We start from the raw sequence: 21,782 nt of genomic DNA, 5'->3' as shown, positions 1-21,782 counted from the left end.
TAGAATGTGAGGTCCTTTTAAATGTGTTTTCTCTATTTATACAATTCTAAGCTGGTGGTCATTTTATTCATACACCTTGGAAGTATTTTATGAACTTTATTTTTGGCTGCTATTTGGATGCACACTATTGGTTATTGCTAATTTAGAAGTAACAAACCCTATTATTTGTTTATTTATTGACTACTTGGCTATCCCCTATCCAGTCCTGTTATTTCTGCTTGTCTTTCAGGGTGACTCATAGGACTTCTCTAGCTGACACTTGCTGTCTGGTCAGCTTTGGGAAGTGTTAGGTTTATCCTGGTGTTGTTAAGGATCATAGAACTTACAGAAGGCGCACTTTGTCTGTATGGCAGGTATGATGACAGGGACCAAGTGTGCTGTTGTATCCGTGTTAGCCAACATATGATGCTCTTGTAATCATCATGAATACAACACAAACAAACAATAACCACACACAAAAAACAGGAAGTCATAGCCTGTCTCTTCAGATCAGCACACCCCTCTGTAGCTATGGGCAATCAGTGATGTGGTTTTAATAGAGTTCATGTATTCATCTAATTCGGGTATATATGCAAATTAGATGGAAGAGCATGTACTTTTTCTGTCCGACTTCACTCATCAACACAGTGTTCCTGAGCTTAATCCATATTGTTAAAGATATTCCTTTCATTCTCCAAATGTCCTATTTTATCAAATATTTGGGTTATTTTCAACTTGGAGCCAATATACGTGAAATATACTATGACCGTCTTATGCATTTCAGTCATTTGTGTGTGGTCAGTGATTGACTTTTTAATTTAAAGATGTACTATTGCTGCATGTGTGCGTGTTTTATGAGTACGTACGGGCTCACGTGCCATGGTGTTTGTGTGGAGAACGGAGAACAGCTTTATCGAGTCATTTATTTCCTTTTGCCTTGATGTAGGCTTTGAGGATAGAACTCAGTTGCCAGGCTAGCTTGGGAGGCGTTCTCCTGCAGACGCTCCTGCCAGTCCTTTCCAGTCCTGTACCCACTTACCACTGTTTTCCCACCTTGTTTCCCGGTCCCGGACCCTCAGAGCAGGCGGGCTGACGCCCAGAAGGGGAAGAATAGACACTGTAGCTTGTCCCTGACTGCAGGGGTATTTCACAATGGGGTCAGCTGTTGGCATCTGCATTTATTGATTGGTTCCAGGAAGTTTCATTTCCAGTTATTTAAAGCCCTTATCTTGAAATTTTATCGTAATGTTCATATAAACTAAAATAAATCAAAACCAGAGAAGATGGATAAAGGTTATGCTTTTATGATTTCATCTTTTAATACTTCCTGGAGCTGAATTTTATCTGTTTCTCTCTCTTTTAAGAAGATTTGTAGAGAATGCTTAGACTATTGATTTTAACATTAAAATGATTTCTGTTTATCTATTATAAATGACCTGTTTCCTCTAAGTTTACATTTGCCGTATCTGACAGGTTTTGACATTCTGTATTTTTATAAATGTTCTTATATATTTTTTTGTCATTATATGTATACATGTTTTGTTTGCATGGATGCCTGGTATCCACCAAAGCCAAAGGAGGGCAGCAATTCCCTGCGGCTAGAGTTACAGACGGTTGTGAACTGCCTGATGTAGGTGCTGGGAACTGACCCTGGGTTCTCTGGAAGGGCAGCCTATGAGGCATCTCTCCAGCTCCCATGTCTTGTGTTTTTACTAACACTCATTCAGATTATTTAAAAATTTTATTGCTAGATCTTCCTTGTTTGTGGTGTATCGGGAAGTATTATTTAATTTCTATGTCCTTGAGTGATGTACGGGGGAGTATTGTTTCATTTTTACGTTTTTGGATTATAGCTGTCCTAAAATTTTCACCTTAATTTCATTGTAATTAGTGAATGTTGATTTTCTCATTTAACAATTATTTAATTATGTCAGTTTACTCTTTCTAAGAGAAAATCAGTGTAACCTTTAAGTTTGCACATTTCACATTTCCTGGTATTTGGTAGTTAATAGTTTCTCATGCTTGGAGTACAATTGCCTTTGTGTTTACTCTGCTTGGGGTGTGGGAGCACTTGGGGTGTGTGAGCACTTGGGGTGTGTGAGCACTTGGGGTGTGTGAGCACTTGGGGTGTTTGAGCACTTGGGGTGTGTGAGCACTTGGGGTATGTGAGCACTTGGGGTGTTTGTGTGGTTTTACTCCTCTTGTTGGTATCATAAGAATTTGGTTGCAATCCTATTTGGATAGTCTGTTCTTTTCTCGCCTGGAGATTCGAAGATATTTAATATTATCTACATACTCAGTATTTTTTTCTTTTTTCATTTATTATTTATTTATTTATTTATTTATTTATTTTTGAGACAAAGTTTATCTGTGTAGGTCTGGCTGTCTTGAAACTCAGACTGGCTTTAAACTCACAGAGATCCGCCTGCCTCTGCCTCCCTGAGTGATGGGATTAAAGGCTTGCACCACCATCGCCTGACTTGTTTTTTGTTTTGTTTTTTGAGGAAAAAAAATGGAGTGTGGCTGGAGAGCTGGTTCAGTCGAGAAAGTGTTTGCTGTGTAAGTGTGAGCGTCTGTGTACAGATCCCAGCACTGACATCATAAGCTGGGTGCCCTGGTCTATGTCTGTGTGCCCTCTGTGCCACGGAAGCAGTAACAGGAACTCCCTGAACTGAGGGGGTCAGCTCCAGCTCCAGTGAGGAACCCGGTTTCCAAGCATGAGGTGACCAAAGAAGACACTAAAGTTGACTTCTGGCTTCTACATGTGCGCGCGTGGGTGCACCCACTTCCTCCCCCCATGCACAAACATACACACACAGTCGCCCACAGAAGCATGTGAGCACATGTACACACAAACCTAGCTGCCCTTCAGTGAGAATTATATTGGCTGGTCTTTCAGTTCATCGATCCCTTCTTTCTTCTTGCTGTGTACAATGCCTTTAAAAGTCCACCTACTGAATTATTGATTTTATATGTTCTATTTCTTTTAGTACTTTATAATAGGATTTTCATTTCTCTGTTGTAATTCTCATTTTAACAATCTGTCTATAGTTTTAAACAGCCTAAAGGAATTATTTTAAAATCTTTACTCCTAGTTCCAAGTGAGTCCAAGTCTCTGTCTTTTTACCCCCATTATGGGTTACATTTTCTGTGTTTTTTATGTGTTCCAGAATATTTCTATTTTGTTTTGTGTTGTTTTTTGAGACAGGGTTTCATAGATCCCCAGCAAGCCTGGAACTTGCTGTTCCATGTGGGGCCTGCCCTGATCTCTTGGTTTTTTTGCTGCTTGCCAAGTGTTTGGATTGCATACTAGCCACTAAACTGTAAAGAAAATATTCTCAGCAACCAGGCGGGGGTAGTGCATGCCTTTAATCTCAGCACTCAGAAGGCAGAGGCAGACGGATAGATCTTTGTGAGTTCGAGGCCAGCCTGGTGTGCAAGAGCTAGTACCGAGACAGGCTCCAAAACTATAGAGAAACCCTGTCTCGAAAAACCAAACCAAACCAACCAAACAAACAAAAAGAATAAAGAAAAAAATATTCTCAGCAGTGTAATATACTTTTTATTTCGTTCTTTAAGTCTGGGCATATTTAAAAATTCTTTACACCTGAAAAATCTGCTTCGCTGTGAAAGATATATAAATATTTGTTCATTGTTTTCTGCTGTGTAGAACTATGGAAGAATTTTAGAGCACTGTGATTTTTGTCTTTTATAGACATCTCCTAGTTTTTCTTCATTTTATTTTTAAAAATTTCATGAGCATTTTGAGGTTGAATGTCTTTTCCTTGATGTTTGTCTGTAACATGAAGCACTTTATTTTTTTTACAATTTTATTACTTTTGTATGTGTGCATACATGTCCATATGCGTGGAGCTACTTGTGAGATCTGAGTCTTTCCTTCCAGGTGAGTTCTAGGGCTTGAACTCAGGTCCCCCTGCTTGATAGCAGGCACCTCTACTCACTGTCCTCACTGGCTCCCAGTGAAGCACTTTCAACGTGAAATCTGGGTATTTTTTTCAAGACATTCTCCTCTGATGAAGTGTGAATTATTGCCCTTCCTTCCAATTATTTTGGCATGTTCCTCAGGAATACCAATGATTGCCGTGTCAAAATTGTATCTTCTGTAATCTGTAGCAGTTATTGTCACTAATTGATGTGTTTGTTTCTGCTCTAGATTCTTTAGCCCCTCAGCCTCTCCTGCTCTGTAACTTACTACATATTCTAGCCCAGGATCAGCTCTAGAAATCCGTGGTGGTGGTGTGACCTGCTTATCCCAACATCCAGAGGCCAGGGCCAAGCTCTGCCATACAACAACAAATATTTTTTTCTTTAAGCCAGGATGTCTAATTCGGCCGTTTTATTTTTAGTTTGTGTTCATTTTAACCATGCCTTACCCAAATCCATTTTTGTTTCTTTCTGTTAGTCTTCCCGGGAAGCTGTGAATATCCATGTGTTTTTACTTCTGGTTTGGAGAGGTCATGTACTTTGGCACATACAGATTTCATGTGCTCATCCATAGATTGGGGAATTTTCAGATATGCTTCCCCCAGTCTTTGGCATGCTGCCTTTCAAGACCGCTCTATCGCTAGCCCAGACAGGTGTTTTACATTTTGATATATTAAAATTGATCAGTATCTTCTTTTATGGTTCTTGTGTCTCTATGAAGGTTGTAAAGAATTCTTTTTCCTCTCCTCTCTTATAGTATTACGGATTAAATCCAGGGCCTTGTGCGTGTCAGATGAAATCACCATTCTGAACCACACCTACCCTCTTTTACCCTCTTTTGCTTTTTTAGGGGCGTGGTCTCTCTGAGGCTGGCCTGAACTCTGTGTTTAGACTGTCCTTGATTCTCCCCTGCCTCAGCCTCCTGAGGGAGCTGAGATTACAGACCTGCATCACGAGGCCCATCAGGAAATTCTTCTGTGCATCTGGTGCTTGATATCTGACACTGTGATCCGTTTGGAGTAGACTTTTGGAGTACTGTGAGAAGGAATGGTGAATTTCTCCCCAGAGAGAACAGTTATTCCAGCTCAAATGGTTGAAAACTATTATCTTTTTCACATTGAATTGATTTTGATTTTCTTCTTTGGAAAGTAATCAACCACATAGTTTTCAGGTCTGTTTCTAAAACTGTATTTCTTTCTTCCTAAATCTCTTCTAGTGCCATAACTACATCCTATCACTTCAGCTCTATCGCGACTTTTGAGAGGTTTGTAGAGATGGTTTAGCCAATAAATTGCTTCCCACATAAGCGAAAGGACCCGAGTTTCAATTACCAGCACCCATGTAAAAAGTGAGGCATGGTGGTGCACACTTGTGGTTTCAGGGTTGGAGAAGTGGTTGGGGGGGGGGATCTCTGAGGCTTGCTGACCGAATTGCTGAGCTACAGGATTAGGGAGAGACCCTGTCTTAAAACATAGGGTGGAGACAAAAAATTGAGGAAGACAGTTGATGTTGGTCTCTAGTCTTCACACACACACACACACACACACACACACACACACACACACACTCATGTATGCGCATGCTCAGACACACAGGAAATGTACACATGCATACACCCCATACAGTGAAGTATATTTTGAAATCAGGTGATGCCTTTCACATCTTCTTGGATCTTGTCATTTCTAAAAAATAATCTGCTTGATTTTTTAACAAGAACGTGGATATTGAATATGTAAGTTAATTTGGGAAGTTTGGTATTTTTACAGTGTTGGGCCTTTTAACCTACAGACACAGAATAAACCCCATCACTTAGGTATTTAAAATTTTTCTTTCAGCAGCATTTGCTCATTTTTGTATATAGATGTTACGGTTATTTTGTTAAAATTATTTGTAATGTTTTATAGCTTGGGTTGTTATTGCAAATTATACCAACAACTTAGTATTCTATTTGTTTGTTGCTAATATAGAGAAACAACTTGATTTTGAGATGCATTTTTTTTACCTGAAACCTTGATAAAGTCACATGCTAGTTTTCCCGTCTTACCTGTGAGTTTAAGATTTTTTCTAAGAATTATTATGTGCCCTGAAAATAAAGATACTTTCCCCCTTTTTTTCCTGTGTCTCTGTGCGTGGTATGCTTGTGTATATGGATATGTGCTCACGTGTGTGGGGGTGCATGTGTGTACTCAGAGGCCCCAGGTTTTCTTCAGTCTTCCTCAGTTGTTCCTCCCCATTATTCAATGGCGCAGGGTCTCTAAATCAAAGCCAGAGCTACTGATACGGCCAGCCTTACTAGTTGCCTTGCCTGAGGAATCCCCTGTCTCCACTTCCAAGCCTGGGATTACAGACAAGCTCCTGTGCCTGCCCCCACCTGCACCCCTGCTTAAGTGAGCTTTGTGAATTGGAACCCAGACTACTTGAGTGGCCGGTGCTTTAACTGTTTAGCCATCTCTCCAGGCCCAATAAGATACTTTGAAGTTCCTTTTTCTCTCTAATCCATCTGCCTTTGTTTCAGTCTCTCTCCCTGCCTGTCCTTCTTGCATCCTCCTTTTCTGTCTTTCCTTTGGCACTCTCTTGGACCACACAAGTGTTTGGCAGACACACTGAGAATGGGCATTCTTGCTCTTCCCAGCTGTGGGGGAAATACTGAAGTTTTTACCATTAAACATGGCATTAGGGATAATTTTCCCATAGATGCTTTTCTTAAACATCAGATGAAGGTGATTCCTGTCTCTTATTCACTGATATTGCTAGTGAATGAACATCAGTATGGAATAAATGTTTCCTCTTTTTGCTGAGCTGACCATATGACCTCCTCCTTTTAGGCTCCTAATATGGCAAATTGCATTGATTAAATTTGCATTTTTGAACCAACTGTGAATTGCTGGGATAAACTCTATTGTTATGCTGTATTTTATTGCTAATTTTTTGTTAAGTGTTCTTGAAGCTTTCTTTATGAGGAGCATTTATAGTTTTTTAATTGTTGTGTGTCTTGTGGCCCTGTTGGCAGAGTAATCCCAGCCTCTGGGAAGAGTCTTAAGCATTTCTCTTCTCCGAGTCTATATAGGAGTTATTCTTCTATGGAATCCTGAATCCCAACTGAAGCCATCTGGACTCAGAGATTTTGTTTTTTGTTCTTCTTCTTAAAGGGGAGAGTTTATGTTACGAATTCAATTCTGTGACAGTTGTAGGGTTACTTGGAATTGCTAGTTTTCATTGGGACATATTTTAAAATTGCATCTTTTGAAGAATATGGACATTTCATCCAGTTCATAGATCAGCTATATCTATAGGTCTGCAGAACTCCCACCTTTCACTTCAGATGTGGGTAACGTATATCGTCTCATGATTTCTTTGTTTTTCCTCTTCACTAGGCTGGTTAGAAAGCTTATCAATTTCATTGATTTTCCCAAAAAACAGGTTTTTGTTTTTTATTCATTTTCTGCACTGTTTCTCTGTTTTCAGCTTTTTAAAATTCTGTTTGTGTCTGTATTTCTTTCTCTCTTAATACTAGTTTTGATTTTGTATTTTTCCATCTTCATAAAGAAACAGCATAAATGTTTTTAGTCTTTTTGTATTTTTACTGTAAGAATTGAAAGCTACAAGTTTCCCTTTGAATGTTGTTTCATGCATGTCAGGAACCTGCTATATCTTGGTATTGAATGCTAACATTTCTTGTGGTTGTTAATCCCATGAATCATATCATGAGTCAGACAGGAACTTTAACTCACATGTGCGGATACTTAGCGATTTTCCAGACACCTCTGTGTCATTGATCTCCAGTCGTACTCCGGTGTCACCAGAGAGCTTGTGTGCTGTAATGCCACCTAAAGTTTTGATTCTAACTGTGTGTCTTAGTAAATGTTACTTGTGTCGTTTAAAATAATGTGTATTCAGGGCGGTTGTACAGAGAATCCTGTTATTATCTCATTGTTGTGTGAGATTCTTGTTTTATTTGTTCAATTTTACTGACTTCCTGTCCTTTCGTTTCATCAGCTATTGAATGGAGAAAGATGGTTGGAACTTACAGCAATAATTACCGACGCCTTCCTTGGTTCTGTCTATTTAATAAATGTACCTGTGTTCTTGGCTGCTCTGTGCCTTGCTCTCTTGGCCCTTCCATCTTTGTGGAAAACCGTTCTTTTTCTGCTCATGTTCCTTGTCCTGGGTCAGCTCGCCTGACATTTGTGTAGAGACTCCAGATTTGACGCATGAGTGTTTACATGGCATAGTTTTCTGTTTGTCCACATTTTTGTGTGTATTTTGAGTGTTTCTCATATGCATATGATAGAGTCATGCTTTTTGAAAGAATCTCATTTCACAATCTCTCCCTTTTAGATCATTTACATGCCATGGGCCACTTGTCCAGGTCATTCACAGTGTGACTGCTGATTGGGTGGCTCATCTTTGGCCCCTCGCTTTATGATGAGACCACTTGTTCTTTACTAACTTCTCAACGTTTGGGCTTAATTTTTCTATATTGCATTAACAGTTTTTACTTATTAAAATCTCTCTCTCTCTAAGGTTTGTGTACCTTCAACTCCATAGTCTGCCTTCAGACAATGATGCACTGACTCACACTCTGAGATAGGAATGAGTTTTCACTCAGCTCCTGTTCCTTTCCTTCTGTATCTTGAATAGCTGTTGTTTAGTACATATTTCTGAGGAATATTTTCTTATTAGATATAGCCCCTGGGGGAGGGGCTGCTTGCAGGCTCCTGGAGGAGGGGCTGCTTGCTGGAGCGGGGAAATCTTACCAGCACCTCTCGGAAACTTTTTCCCTCTACTGCCAACCATTAACTGTGTATAAATCTTCAGCCCTGTGGGTCCCTTCCCTCTCTGTGAGAGGTTGTTGACAGGATTTGTGCAGCTCTTTCTCCAGCAGGGAAACATAGCTGTTGTGAGTTCCATCCCTGTGGTACCTGGAAGTCAGTGTTCCACACCCCTCCCCCATTTCCTCCGGCTCTTACATTCTCTGCCCCTGCTTCCATGATGTTCCTTGAGCCCCGTGTGTGTGTGCTCCCCGTTTATAGCTGAGCATTCAGTAGTTACCTTTTCCCGTCACTTACCCACACCAGTTTCAGTCTCTGCTTGACTCCTGTCCATTGCAAATGAAAGCGGCTCCAATCAAAGCTGATAGCAGCACTGACCTGTGGACTTAAACACAGTTATTTAGAAGGCGCTTTGATGGGCACATCGAGTGCTTTTTTAGCAAAACAACGACGATAGTTTCCCCACTAGCACTTAGGACCCTCTCTCCACTCTCCCAGGGGCAGGCTTTTACTGTGTTTCTGGTAGCACTGAATCCCCTCCCAATTCCCCCCCCCGCCCCCCCGTGGAGTGGGCTTAAATGCAACCAGGAGGTGGCTGCCTGCACTCAGAACAGAGGTCGCACCGCTCACGTCTTGCCTGGTTGGTTAGTATCCCACGCACACGAGGCCCTGGTAACTGTCTATGAGGATTGTTCCCCCTTCACCCCACAGTCTGCATGGCAGCACTGTGAAGGCTACCAAGAAAGCAGGAAACTTCCAGACCAGTTTTAGCTCGACTTCCTTAAGTCCCGGTTTGCATTGTTTTTGAGAAGACATCAGTGGTCTTTCTTATCTTTATCCTCCTATAAGTAATGCATCTTTTGTTTTTAATGACTGCTTTAAAAGTTTTCCATCAATTTGATCTTAATGAATTTCTGTGTCTTCCTTTGCCGTGTCTTGACAATAACTGTTTGAGCTTTCAGGGTCTGTGGGTTAACAAATTTCATCAGAGTTGAAAAATTACTCAAGTGGACTCCTAGAATCTGTTCTTAACTCAAAGACGTGGGTAAAATGGATTAAAAAAAAAAAACCGGAAAGGAATTGGTCCTCCCATATATCTCTCGTCCACAGAGCGGAAGTTATTAGAGCCCTGAAAAGGTTTCATGGCTGCTGCATAGGTTGGCGTATTTGTACTGTACCATAGCAGCGGATATGCTTTAAATATGATGTTTTTGAAATTAGAGAAAATGGTGTGTTCAGCTTTAAAAGCTGCCTAGCACATGCGCTCAGGGGGTTGGTGTGACTACATTATACGTTACACGCTGATGACGCAGATGTGCAACTCAAGCATGTGCGCAAGGGTTTTAGACAAGTCGCACGTGGAGGTAACTACGCATGCGCACACGTGGGCCACGCGAGGGGGGAGGGCTTTGTTCCTGAGGGCCAATCTGCCCGTGACTGCCTTTTGAACCTGGAAGTGCAGCCTTATCTGTGGCTGAATAATTACAGTTTTCTCATACTAGATGGGTTTGGGGAGGGTCAACAGATGCCACTGTATATGCCAGCCCTGCTTTGACCCATGGTGACTGGCGCGGGAGGAAGGATTGAAGCTCCATTATGAACTCAGCAGGAAGAAGGCTGGAATGGACTAGTTATGTCTTTCGTAAGGTTGGGATGGAGAAGCAGGGCATCTGTTCCAGGTATTTGTAGCAGGTCACAGTCTCAAGGCAGTTGTGAACTTCCTCCCATGGCAGAAGGAAACTTACTGCTATTCTTCACATCTTGCTTTTGTGACACATTGGAAAGGAATCTGGTTGTGTGATACCCACACCCAAGTGAGTCTTCATTTATCTACTCATTTCTTTCCCTCCAAGGGAGCCAATACAAACCTGTGGTTAGAGTGCTGTTTTCTATCAGTGCTTAGGATGAATTGACCTGCAGTCCTGTAAGATTAGACTGTGGCCGTTCAGAATGGGCTTACTTTGAAGCACACAAACATTTTACCTCGTTGGAATGACAGCGTGCTATTCAGTGCATCAGAGCACATAAAGGGGGGTTGCTGGCTGTGAGCGCTTCCTGGTCCATCTCAGATCACGTCCTGTTGGTCCTCAATCTTTATAGAAACTGAGTTAGGGACTTGGTACAGGTATCAGCAGACTAGCTGAGGTTCATCTTTCCAGTCTCCATATGAAGAGGAAGAAGGGGTGGGAACTAGAATGGTGGAAAATTCCTTCTGATCCATTGCGTCATTGCCTGTTTGAAAAGCTGCTGGCGCTAAAAGCGTAGGGCATTTTGCGTAGTGCTTCATCGTGAGGTGAGCCAGGATCGGGAGCCTAGTGCTTCAGGGTCTAGCCTCAGCTTGCATTTACATGGACTATGACAGTATTGGGTGACATAATCTTTTTAAATTTAACTTTTTTTTTTGAGACAGGATTTCTCTGTACTGGAACTAGCTCTGTATACCAGGGTGGCCTTGAACTCACAAAGATCCTTCTGCCTCTGCCTCCTGAGTGCTGGAATTAAAAGCATGTGTCACCACTACCTGGCTTTTTTAAAAAAAATGTGTAGCCCAGGTTAGCTTTGAATTCATGATCCTCCTGCCTCCACTTCCTTCAGCAAATCACAACCAGAAAATTTAATTTAGTTTTATGAGACAAGAGCTGAATAATCTGTCATACCTAGCTGCAGAACTGTTGGGGAATCCAGTGAAAATATCCTTGGGAAACCTGAGAACTCATGAATATTATGTGCCTGTGTACTTTACCTGCTGCTGGCTTTCTTTCCCAGGGAAGGTGAATAAAGTTGCCATGTCTTTGCCTGATTTTAACTTGTTTTCATAGGTGATTGAGTCTGTTAGGACACCATTTGATGGTGTTTCTGTTTAGGAGAAAGAAAACTAGTGAACTATCCAGTGTGTTTTTTACTGGGGTGTAAACAATTTCAGTGAGAGATCTTTACTGGCTCTCTTTTTGCTTTCCAGCTTGGAATCCCATCCACTGCCAGCACATCGAATGCCACAATGCAATTAACAAGCCGGCTGTGAAGGTACTGCTTCCCAAGCTTGGGCTGCTGCTGCGTTCTAGGCCGTTCAGTTAGTAGAGTAAACCGCCAGGTGAACAGAGCAAGTTGCTTGCGTCTCTGTAGAACAGAGCTCTGTAGTCCATCTCAAGCTCTGTATTTGGGCAGGAGGAACCGTGGTGTCTGTGAGTTGGGGCTGTGAATTTACAGTCAAGGGTTGTATAGCATTGTTATAGCATTGGGCTGATTATCAGAAGAATACTGACGAACACACAGTTTATCTTACCTGGTTTCTATCTAAGCCAATACATTCAGATTCACACCCCCTTCCTTATAAGTTACCACTTCAGAGGGTCTGCTATGTGACTATGCAAATTTGAGAGCGGTAAGACAAAAATAGACAAAGTCGTGAAGTCCTCGCTCAAATCATGGATGTGGGCCAGTCGACTGAGAGATGTTTGGGTAATGTGCACACAGTAGGTCACACTAGAGGTGAGGAGATTGTTGCATGGGGCCAACGGGCGATTAGCATAAAACTAAAGACAGAGCCAGGTACCCTAACTCTCGGCTTCATTCTTTTCTATACGTATGATCCAACCCTATTGAAACTGACTTGAAATTGGATGTTCTGAGGAATAATCACATCTTAGCAAACAGAATTGCTTATAGTATTGTATTTGTCGGATGCAGGACATGCGGGTGTCTTGACCTGGTTAGGATTTGCATGGGTTAACGTCACACTGTAAGGATTGGGTGCTGGCTGAAGTGAGGAGCATTTACAGGTGCTTTTGAGAATCTGGTGTTACTGGAGTCTGTTTCCCTTGTCTAGGCAGACTGTGTCGGTGCCTAAATAACAGAGAGCCGGCACTGCCACTGTGTAGGGACAAAGCCAGGTAAAATGAGATCGGTAACTACAAAAGGACTAACAGTATGCTGGGCAACGATGGTAGCACTGCCATCTCCGAGCATCATCTGTCACAGGACTTCCTTGTGTCCTTATATTGGATGCTTGCCTTTAATGGCAGAAAACCGAATGACTCCGAAGAAAGAGCAGATGAGCGTGAGCCACCAGCAGGAGCACGGGCTTTGCGGTGCATAGTCGCTCATGTAACCTCTATTGTGAAGCTAAGAAGATGTTGGGCTCAAAGTCTTTTTCTCTGGCATGAGGGTGCTGGAGTGGACACATACATAGTAGATCACGAGTGGTTCATGCAGTCGGTGGCTTTCATGGCAGGGAGACCTACACGGCTTTTGTCTTCCCTCCCTGCCTCTTGCCTGTCACAGGTTATTTTTTTTCCTTGCTTTTATGGCAGACTGCCTTCTCTAGAGTCCTCTGGCATCCTGGTTAGTAATGCTTTCTGGCCATCTAATCACAGAAAGGAGAAATTAGATTTTCTCCTTTGCTAGGCAGGCAGCCCAGCCCATTCATCTGGGTTGACCTTACTGTTATGCCAGGAACCCAGTCCTGGAGGCCAGGCACCACCAGCCTGCCTTTGGTATTTTTTCCTTTATCGAGATGAAATTCACATAAAAATTGTTTAAATTTAAAACTTAACCATGTGAAAGGAAACAGTTGGTATTTAGCACATTCAAATGTTCGCAGCCACCACCTTAATCTGCTCCGAAGATATTTTCATTGCGTGCCTTCTTCCTGCCAAATCTCTCTCTTTTTAAAAAAAGTCTCTAGTGTTTCACTTTCTAGAAAACAACAGTCCGAGCAATGCTTCCCGTGTGGGGCCATGCTTTGCGCTTTAGCAGGCGCGGCTCAGCAGGGGTTTACTTTTTGTACCACCACAGAACACACAGGTGCAGGACTCCAATGCCTGAGGCTTACTGGAAAGGGAAGCCGAGAGATCATGTAGTCTGACATAGATTCAGTCTATTTAGATACAGGTTCACACTGGAAGTGAAAACCAGCCAGTGATACCCATAAAAATGTCACTGCAGAGTGGATGAGAATGATTCGCTGACATGAATTATTTGTAATTTTTGTTTCTCTGTTTTTTTCCAGTCTGTACATTGGGCATAGATTATAAGCAAGCTTTTATTTTTGAGGACAGCGTCTCATTCTATGGCCCTGTCTGGTTTAGAACTCACTATGTAGCTCAGGCTAGCCTCATCCCTATGTAGACCAGACTGGCCTCAAGCTCCAAGATAATCCCCCTGCCTCTGCTTCTTGAGTGCTGGGATTAAAGGTATGGTGCCTGCCAGCAACAATCACTTTGTTGTTGTTCTTGTTGGTTGGTTGGTTTGTTTTAATTCAACAGCCAGACAGAAACATATTAGTAGAACAGAACTGAGCAGACATATTAATTACATAACCAGCAGGTCAAAAGTCAGGTAGCCAGTCTCTAATGACTGTCAATCTAACATCCCAGGAAGTTTTCCTTTTGAGTGGAATGGAAGACTTATCTTTGTCTGGCAGACGTTTCGATGACCTACTGGGAAAGAACGTGAAATCCCAGTGCTCAGGAGCTCCACACGGGGTGCACGGGGAAGCTCAGGTCTCTGCCACAGACACTGCAGTCTGAGGCTTTAATAATTTGTCCCAGGGAACAGCACTTTTTGAAGAGCCGACCGTTGCCATAGGGATGGGTGAAAACAAGTCAGAACTTGGAGTCTTATGTCACATTCCACTTTTGGTTATTCCTGGTTCCATTTAAAGTTCGCTTTACGAAACTGGCTGAAGCCCAGAGAATTATGTAAGACAGGGTCAGCAAACCTGTGGTGCTAATGTGGCTGCTGCTAAATGTGGCTGCTGCTTGTTACCGTCAATAAAGTTTTATTGGAATGCAGCTTTGCTCGTCTGCTTACAGAGTGGTTGCTTTTATGCAGTACCTGAAGAGTTGAGTGGCTGTGACAGAGAGTATATGGCTCACAAAATCGAAAATACTTACTCTTTGATTATTTGTGGAAAAATTGCCACTCCCACAGACCAAACAGTAGTTACTAGTTGTGTCTAAAGAATCAAGAAATTTACGTAGGAAATATTTCACATTCGGCTAATATGCAACTTATAAACTTTGTTGACTTAATTATTTAAATTTAGCAATTTTGGTATTGATCCCATCACTAAAACCTCTCAAGATTATGGCTCTGAATTATAGGTGGGGTTGTAAATGTGGGTTATTTTCCTCCTTCAAGTAAATGAAAAAAAGCTAAAGGAAGGAGAGTGTGTACACCAGGCATATCACCTGGGTACTCAGCTAAATCAGAGGTGTATTATTCTTGAAGGCAGGCACAGAATGCAGGAAGACTTTTGAAATACTAGAAACTTGAATTGATGGGAAGTTTAAGCACAGTTAGTTACCTGACTGTTGACTTGATTGAAACCATCCAGACACCCTGACAATGTGACATGAACACTTGTGTCTCTGCTGGGTATAGAGACAACAAGGCACGGGGTAAATGAGCTGCAGGTTGGGGGTGGGGAGAAAAGCAAAAATGGGGCACTGTAAGCCTGAGTCAGAGTTGAGGTTCAGGAATGAGGAAAGGCACCCCTCGGTACCTGACTTCCTGTGACGTCTCTATTGCCAACATTTGGATAGCAGTTAATGATTTTAAAATCTTAATGATGGATTTTCCTTTTCCTAAAGAGAGATTGCTGTGTTTGTCACCCATATAACACAATTGAGCAGCCTGAGAACAGGGGGATTTTTCAGCTTTGTGGCAGGAGGGAAGAGTTCTTGACAGTGTTTGGTACTTGAATTGCAAATAGCCAGACAGAGGAACCCTGGCAGGCAGTTTTACATCCCCAGTGTGGGCTCCTCAGCAGGGCAGGTGGGGTTTACTAAAACAGTTTCTTCTACCTTGATAATAAAATGCTGCCTGCCTCCGTCGATATACGGTGTGCGTCTCATAGATTGGGGACGTGGTGTATCTGAGCAGGAAGGGTCACTCTGTCTTGTCGTTTGTTTCAGATGTGTATAGACCCTTCCTTATCAGTGGCTTTGGGCGATAAGCCGCCTCCACTGTACCTCTGCGAAGAATGCAGTGAGAGGATCGCAGGGTAGGTATGAGTCCTTGAGCCAGACAGCCAGGAAAGTTGTTTGCCCCAAGCCTTACTGTGACTTTTAGAGATTTGTTTGTCTGACGTCTAACACAATTTGGGCGATTTCAGTCAAAGACAGAAGTTACCACATCTGTCTTTAGAGGACACAAGAAGGCAATTCCAAGCAAAGGAGCAGCTCTAATTCTGAAGCAGCCCCTCTGAGAAGGCTGCCGAGAAAGCCTGATGCTAGAGAAACCTGGAGTTTCCAGAGTCTCATCACTCCAGTGGGCTCTTTGTCCTTGTGAGCTGTCCTTCGTGGTCTCACTCAGCTCCGCGTCTGTGGCCCGTGTCTGGGTTGGCGGAACTAACATCGGGAAACCATCGTTTACAGACAATGGAGTACGAGGGAATGCTTGTAATTTATAGATTGACTGGGATGCTTTAGATGCTCAAAAGTTTATCACAACAGTGCTCTTAATTACACTCCCCATGAAAAGCTTCAATCAGTAGTCCATAACTCACAGACGAGCATGCGCACAGGGAACAGTCCAGCGAAGCTCAGAAACCAATTTCATTTTTCTTCCTAGGGACCACAGCGAGTGGCTGATTGATGTTCTCCTGCCACAAGGTAAGGTGTTCTTCAGAAAGGGTGAATAATGAGCAAGGATGACTAATGACATGCCTGATTTATCTCCTTCTGTGCTATTTTATAAAGGCAGCAGCCAAAGCCTCATATTTCAGGAATGTTCACTGACCTGCAGCGTTATATCAATGTCTTGCTTATAATATTGCCTAAACACTTAATAACAAGGGAAGGCACTATCAGTTCTACTAAAAATTAAGGTTAGATATTATAATCAACATCATGTATGACCTAAGCCCTGCTGAGTTGTGTCCTGAGGAATATTCTGTGTGTAGAACACGTGCTACCAATGATGTGTTGTGCTGGGTCAGAAAGGGAACCATGGTCCTTTTTTTTCCCTGCTGGCTCTGTATTTTGGGGGACAGTGTCCTTTAATTGCCCTGAGAGCTGGCCTCCCAATCAGTAAGATGGGGATAAAGTATATCTAGTGTATTATATTAAAAAGGTAAGATGTACGATACTCCTTGGAGCCTGTTAGAGTCTGCTAGGTCGCTGCACACGGAGAAGTTGGGTGTTCCAGCCTCCTTATCAGGGCTGTCTCAAAAAGCCAATCTGCTCAGGAAGGCTGAGGAAAGACATGGGTAGGAAAGGCAGAGGCACAATGACCCCCACTCGGGCACACAGCACAGGCTGTGACTACAGACACAGAGAGTGAAGGGACAAGCAGGAGAGGCCATGGGAAGCCCCATGCTAACACGGGCCATGAGCTCCTGCTTTAATTTAGAGTACACCACTTCTTTGAAATCCTACTTTTTAATATTAGCTTATGTCAGCTTTAAGAGAGAAATGAATTGGTTGAGTGCCACCTGTAACACAGGGCAGTGCCGTCGGCCTCCATTTCCTTTCAGGAACATTTTGAAAATTTCTTTCATCTGTGGGAAGCTTTGGGCTCGTCGTATGGACAGAGTCATGCATCAGGCCGCTTTCCTAGTGAATCTCTGGTTCCCGATGTTGGACAGTCACATTCAGAAGTCCGTGCCACTATATTTTGTTGGTTTCTTCTTAGACAGGATCTTATTAATGTCACTCAGGCTGGCACTGAACCCTGGATTTCCCTGTCTCTATCTCCCAAGTACTGAACATGCCCAACCCTGGATGGCTTGCTTTTTTTTTTTTTCATAACTGGCAGGCTCTTGCTGTATTGCCTAGGTTGGACTTAAACTCCCAGACTCAAGAAGCCTCTTGCCTCCTGAGTAGCTGGCTCTATAGGAGCGTATGTCAATGCCCAGTTTTTAGAATACTAGCCCCTGCTAAATATCAGGCATGATTCTGAATTCTAGACCTCATTTTTAGATGATGCTCATCTGTGGAAGAACTGAAAGAGCTTTTGGTTGTTCACCCAGAATTGTGACATTCTCGTCAGATTACTCATGCAAACAGCAGGTTATCAAATGGTTATGTAAGATGATTTTTAAGAACCAAGTTATACATTTTACTGATTTTGTATCCATTAATTTCTAATTAACAGGCAGGGTTTGGGAAACACCTTCCTTTAATTTTTTGAGTTACTGTAACACAGACTATTCTATAAATAAAGTGCCAGTCCATTTCTTGGGGCCTTACTATTTTAAGGGAAATAGTGATAGATTCTCGGAAAAATTATTTTCAACTACTCTCAAGATATCAGTTTCCATGGAAACACTTGGTATGCCAACTGAAAAGGATTCTTATGCTCTCATTAAAGTCAGCCTCATTAGTCGACGGCAGTTTGACCGCCTTGATCTAATGGATCTACTCATGTTTGATAAAGGATTTTTTTCTAAGTAACCACAAGGCTGTTTTGCACTAGTTAATACCAATAGCTCAAGTCAGAGTAGACCAAGATAAGTGTATCTCATCGTCTTGACATTTCAGACCATCTCATGGATGTGCGCTAAGCACAGCCCATCACTTGGCATCAGTGTCACAGAAAGAGCAGAGACAGAAAGGCCAGAGTCCTTGCTGCTCTCACGGCTTCAACACCGGTGGCTTCCTTGGTCCCCAGTAAGACTTCTGAGTTTGACTGTCTGATGAGATCAACATTGTATGGCTTTAGCCTGACTGATTTCCTTAACATATTTGAGAAGGTTAAATTCGACCTGAGAGTAGAAGACAGTTACAGCACGGAATAAAACCTAAAGCTGTTAGAAGAGTGAGACAGATACTTTATGCTTTGGGAGAAAAAATAGAGGCCAATAAATGTCGATGACAATTTATGAGGCAAAATCCAAAGCTTTCTGATGAAATCCATTGGTTCGCATTACTAAGACTGTATTTTTTTAAATTACTTTTCATGGTTGCCCTTATTTAAAATGGGCTCTCTTTCTTTGTTGATATTTTGTGTACCTTCCCCTTACAGCTGAAATATCTGCTATATGTCAAAAAAAGGTAAGCGCACACCGTCTGTGCGATGGGGCATGATTCCGTGTCTGTGTGTACACTCATCTGTCGACATCTGCCTCATGTCTGCGCCATTCTTTCCCACTGCGTACACACCAGTGCATGCGTGAAGGAGGAGCGGGAGCGCTGTTGTGTGAGACTGTGGTGTCCACATGGCCTCCATGTCCACGGCTGCTTCTGTTCACCGTCATGTGCTCAGTGTCTGTGTTCAGTGCTCTGAAACGGAAGCAGATGTGCGGCTCTGGGGAAGGGTCTAATCACGAACATCTGCAGATGGTGATGCAATTCATGGGATTTAATTTTAGGGAAGGTTCTTTCTTAAGTGCTAAAAATCTTCGTTGTTTTGAAATGTGTTGCATATAGTTTAATATATGTCAAGAATATGCCTAGATGAAGCACATGTAGAAAATATTCATTTAGGTGTATGCTCAATGATATGCTTAGCTAAATATTCCTCTGCTAAAACTTCCATTTGCCATTTTACCTAGCTTCTTTAGGTCATTCCATTCCATTTTTCTCTTTATTTTTTAGTAGTTGAAAAGCTAACAGGAAGCAGCAGGGCACTATGACAAAAGCTTTGACTTGTTGCTCGAGGAACCTGGATTCTGGCCTACTCTGTTCTCCCTGCTTGTTTGAATTTTGTACAATTCATTTAAACTTTTTTGGGAGGTTTATCTTGAGTGCGCACCTTTGAAGGCTGTCTTGGTTATTTATTGCTATGTAACAAACCATCCTGAAATGTAATGGCTGGTTACCAGCAACAGTCAGTTATTGCAATCAATTGATTGCAATTCTGTGGATTGACAGTGTGGCTAATGAACTCCTCTAGGCTCCTTTACACACTTGCATTAGGTTGTTGTTGGTATGTGGCTGGCGGGTGGGTGGATGGGGCATGGGAGGTGGTGGTGGGGGTGGCGTGCAGGAGGAAGTCACGGGTGTGGAATTCAGAGAATGATGTCTGGATGATATAACAGATGGTCTGATTGTCATATATTATGTATGGGACCTTAGCTGGCTTGGCTGAGTGGTTGAGATGGCAGCAGTCTCAGGACCTCCCTCTTTCCATGAGAAGTCTCACTCTCCAGGAGGCCAGGCTGGGCTTGTGCACAGGCAGCAGTTTTTTGAGAGAGCCAGAAAGGAGGTTGCAAGGGCCCTTGAGGCCGACGCTCAGAAGTCACACAGTGTCAGTTTTGCTGCCTGTCCCTGGGTAAAGCAACTCGAAGGTCAGCACAGAGCAGAGCGATCTGGGCAGCAGGTTGACTCAGTGCCTCAGTTAGGGTTATTATGGCGACGCTGAAACATCCCGAGCAGAAGCAAATTGGGGACGAAAGGGTGGCTTGCACTTCTAAGGTCACTGTTTATCATTGAAGCAGGCCAGGTGAGGAACTCACACAGGGCAGGAACCTGGAGGCAGGAGCTGCTGCAGAGCCCATGGGGGTGCTGCTTACTGACTTGCTTCCCCTGGCTTGCTCAGCCTGCTTTCTTATAGAACCCAGGGCTACCAGCCCAGGGATGGGACCACCCACAGAGGACTGGGCCCTCCCCATCAGTCACTGATAGGGAAAATGCCCTACAGGCTTGCTTACAGCCTGATATTATGGAGGCATTTTCTCAATTGAGGTTCCCTCCTTCCAGATGACTTCAGTTGTGCCAAGCTGACATAAAAGTAGTCAGGACAATTGACCCATCTCCAGCTTGACACACAAACGCATCACTGTTAAGACACCACCTTGCCTTCTTGTTCATCCCCAACGTCACAAATTAACATCAACATCACAGCATAAGACATTTTACAAATTTTAAAAGTGCCGCAATCTTTATAAATTAAAACACTTTAAAATCTCTTAAAAAACCCAAATCTTAAAAATTCAGTCTCTCAGCTGTGGGCTCCAGTAAAAAAAAAAAAAAAGTTAGATACTTTCTTATTCCAAGACGGAAGATCCAGGGTGCAGTCATAACCAGATTAAAACCAAACCAAAATTACATCAGTGTAAATGCATGCAATGACCAATATTCGGGACCCACTCATGGTCTTCTGGACTCCTCCAAAGGGCTTGGGTCACTTCTCCATCTCTGCCCTCTGCAGCACACACAGCTTGTCTTCTCAGCGTGGTGCCCCATTCCATGGCTGCTGCTGTTCTTGGTGGTCACCCCACTGTGCTGGCATCTTCAAAATGCTGGGGTCTTCTGCTGCAATTGGGCTGCACTCTCACCAATAGCCTTTCCTAGGCTGCCTTCATGGTGCCAAACCCCAACTTCTCTGTATGACCCCTCCAATCCTGGGCCTTCAACTGCCACTGAGGCGGTATCTTTGCCAACGGCCTCTCCTGGCCTCTCACAGTGGCAAGCAAGCCTCAGCTGGTTTCCATTTATGCCTTCAAAACCAGTACCTTCTAGGTGACTCTTCCACTACCAGATTTGACTGTCAGTCCTCGGTACAACCTTGGCCCCCTCTGGAGCACAGCTCCTGTGTGCTGACTCTCAGGAAATACTTCTCAGAAGATTCCACCTCAACAATGCTGGTCTCTTGTTAATCACAGCTGATTTCTCTGCTCCAGCTGACCGGCATTGAGTAGCCCAGTAAAACAAATCTTTCACCTTAGCAGGTTCTGTATCCCGCTAATCACAGCTGATTCTTCACCCCAGCTAGCTAGAACCTTAGAACCTTAATCCGCAGTAACAAATGACCCCAATCAAGGCTTTGAAACTTCCCTCTAAAATTTCACAAGCCAGGCCTCCATCCCCCCAACAATCCTGTGACCAACTTGTCTTAATTAGGGTTACTCTGCTATGGTGAAACACCCAGAGCAAATGCAAGTTGGAGAGGAAAACAGTGTGGGTTACATTTCCAGGTTCTTCATCAAAGGAAGTCAGGTGAGGAACTCACACAGGGCAGGAACCTGGAGGCAGGAGCTGCTGCAGAGCCCATGGGGGTGCTGCTTACTGACTTGCTTCTCCTGGCTGCTCAGCCTGCTTTCTTACAGAACCTAGGACCACCAGCCCAGGGATGGGACCACCCACAGAGGACTGGGCCTTCCACATCAGTCACTAATTAAGAAAATGTCCTACAGCCTAA

At 43.1% G+C, this 21,782-nt stretch overlaps 1 protein-coding gene across 1 annotated transcript in view; it reads left to right on the top strand.

Moving 5' to 3' along the window:
• The window catches only part of Unc79 (unc-79 homolog, NALCN channel complex subunit), a 192,166-nt gene that overhangs the window by 30,112 nt on the left and 140,272 nt on the right, over window positions 1-21,782 (top strand). Inside the window, 4 exon segments of the mRNA XM_038337440.1 lie at window positions 11,656-11,720; window positions 15,614-15,702; window positions 16,272-16,312; window positions 18,666-18,694. Coding sequence (XP_038193368.1) covers window positions 11,656-11,720; window positions 15,614-15,702; window positions 16,272-16,312; window positions 18,666-18,694 — 224 coding nt within the window.

Source organism: Arvicola amphibius, chromosome 7, assembly GCF_903992535.2.
Source record: "Arvicola amphibius chromosome 7, mArvAmp1.2, whole genome shotgun sequence".
Lineage (NCBI taxonomy): Eukaryota > Metazoa > Chordata > Mammalia > Rodentia > Cricetidae > Arvicola > Arvicola amphibius.
This window is presented reverse-complemented; position numbering and strand designations above follow the sequence as displayed.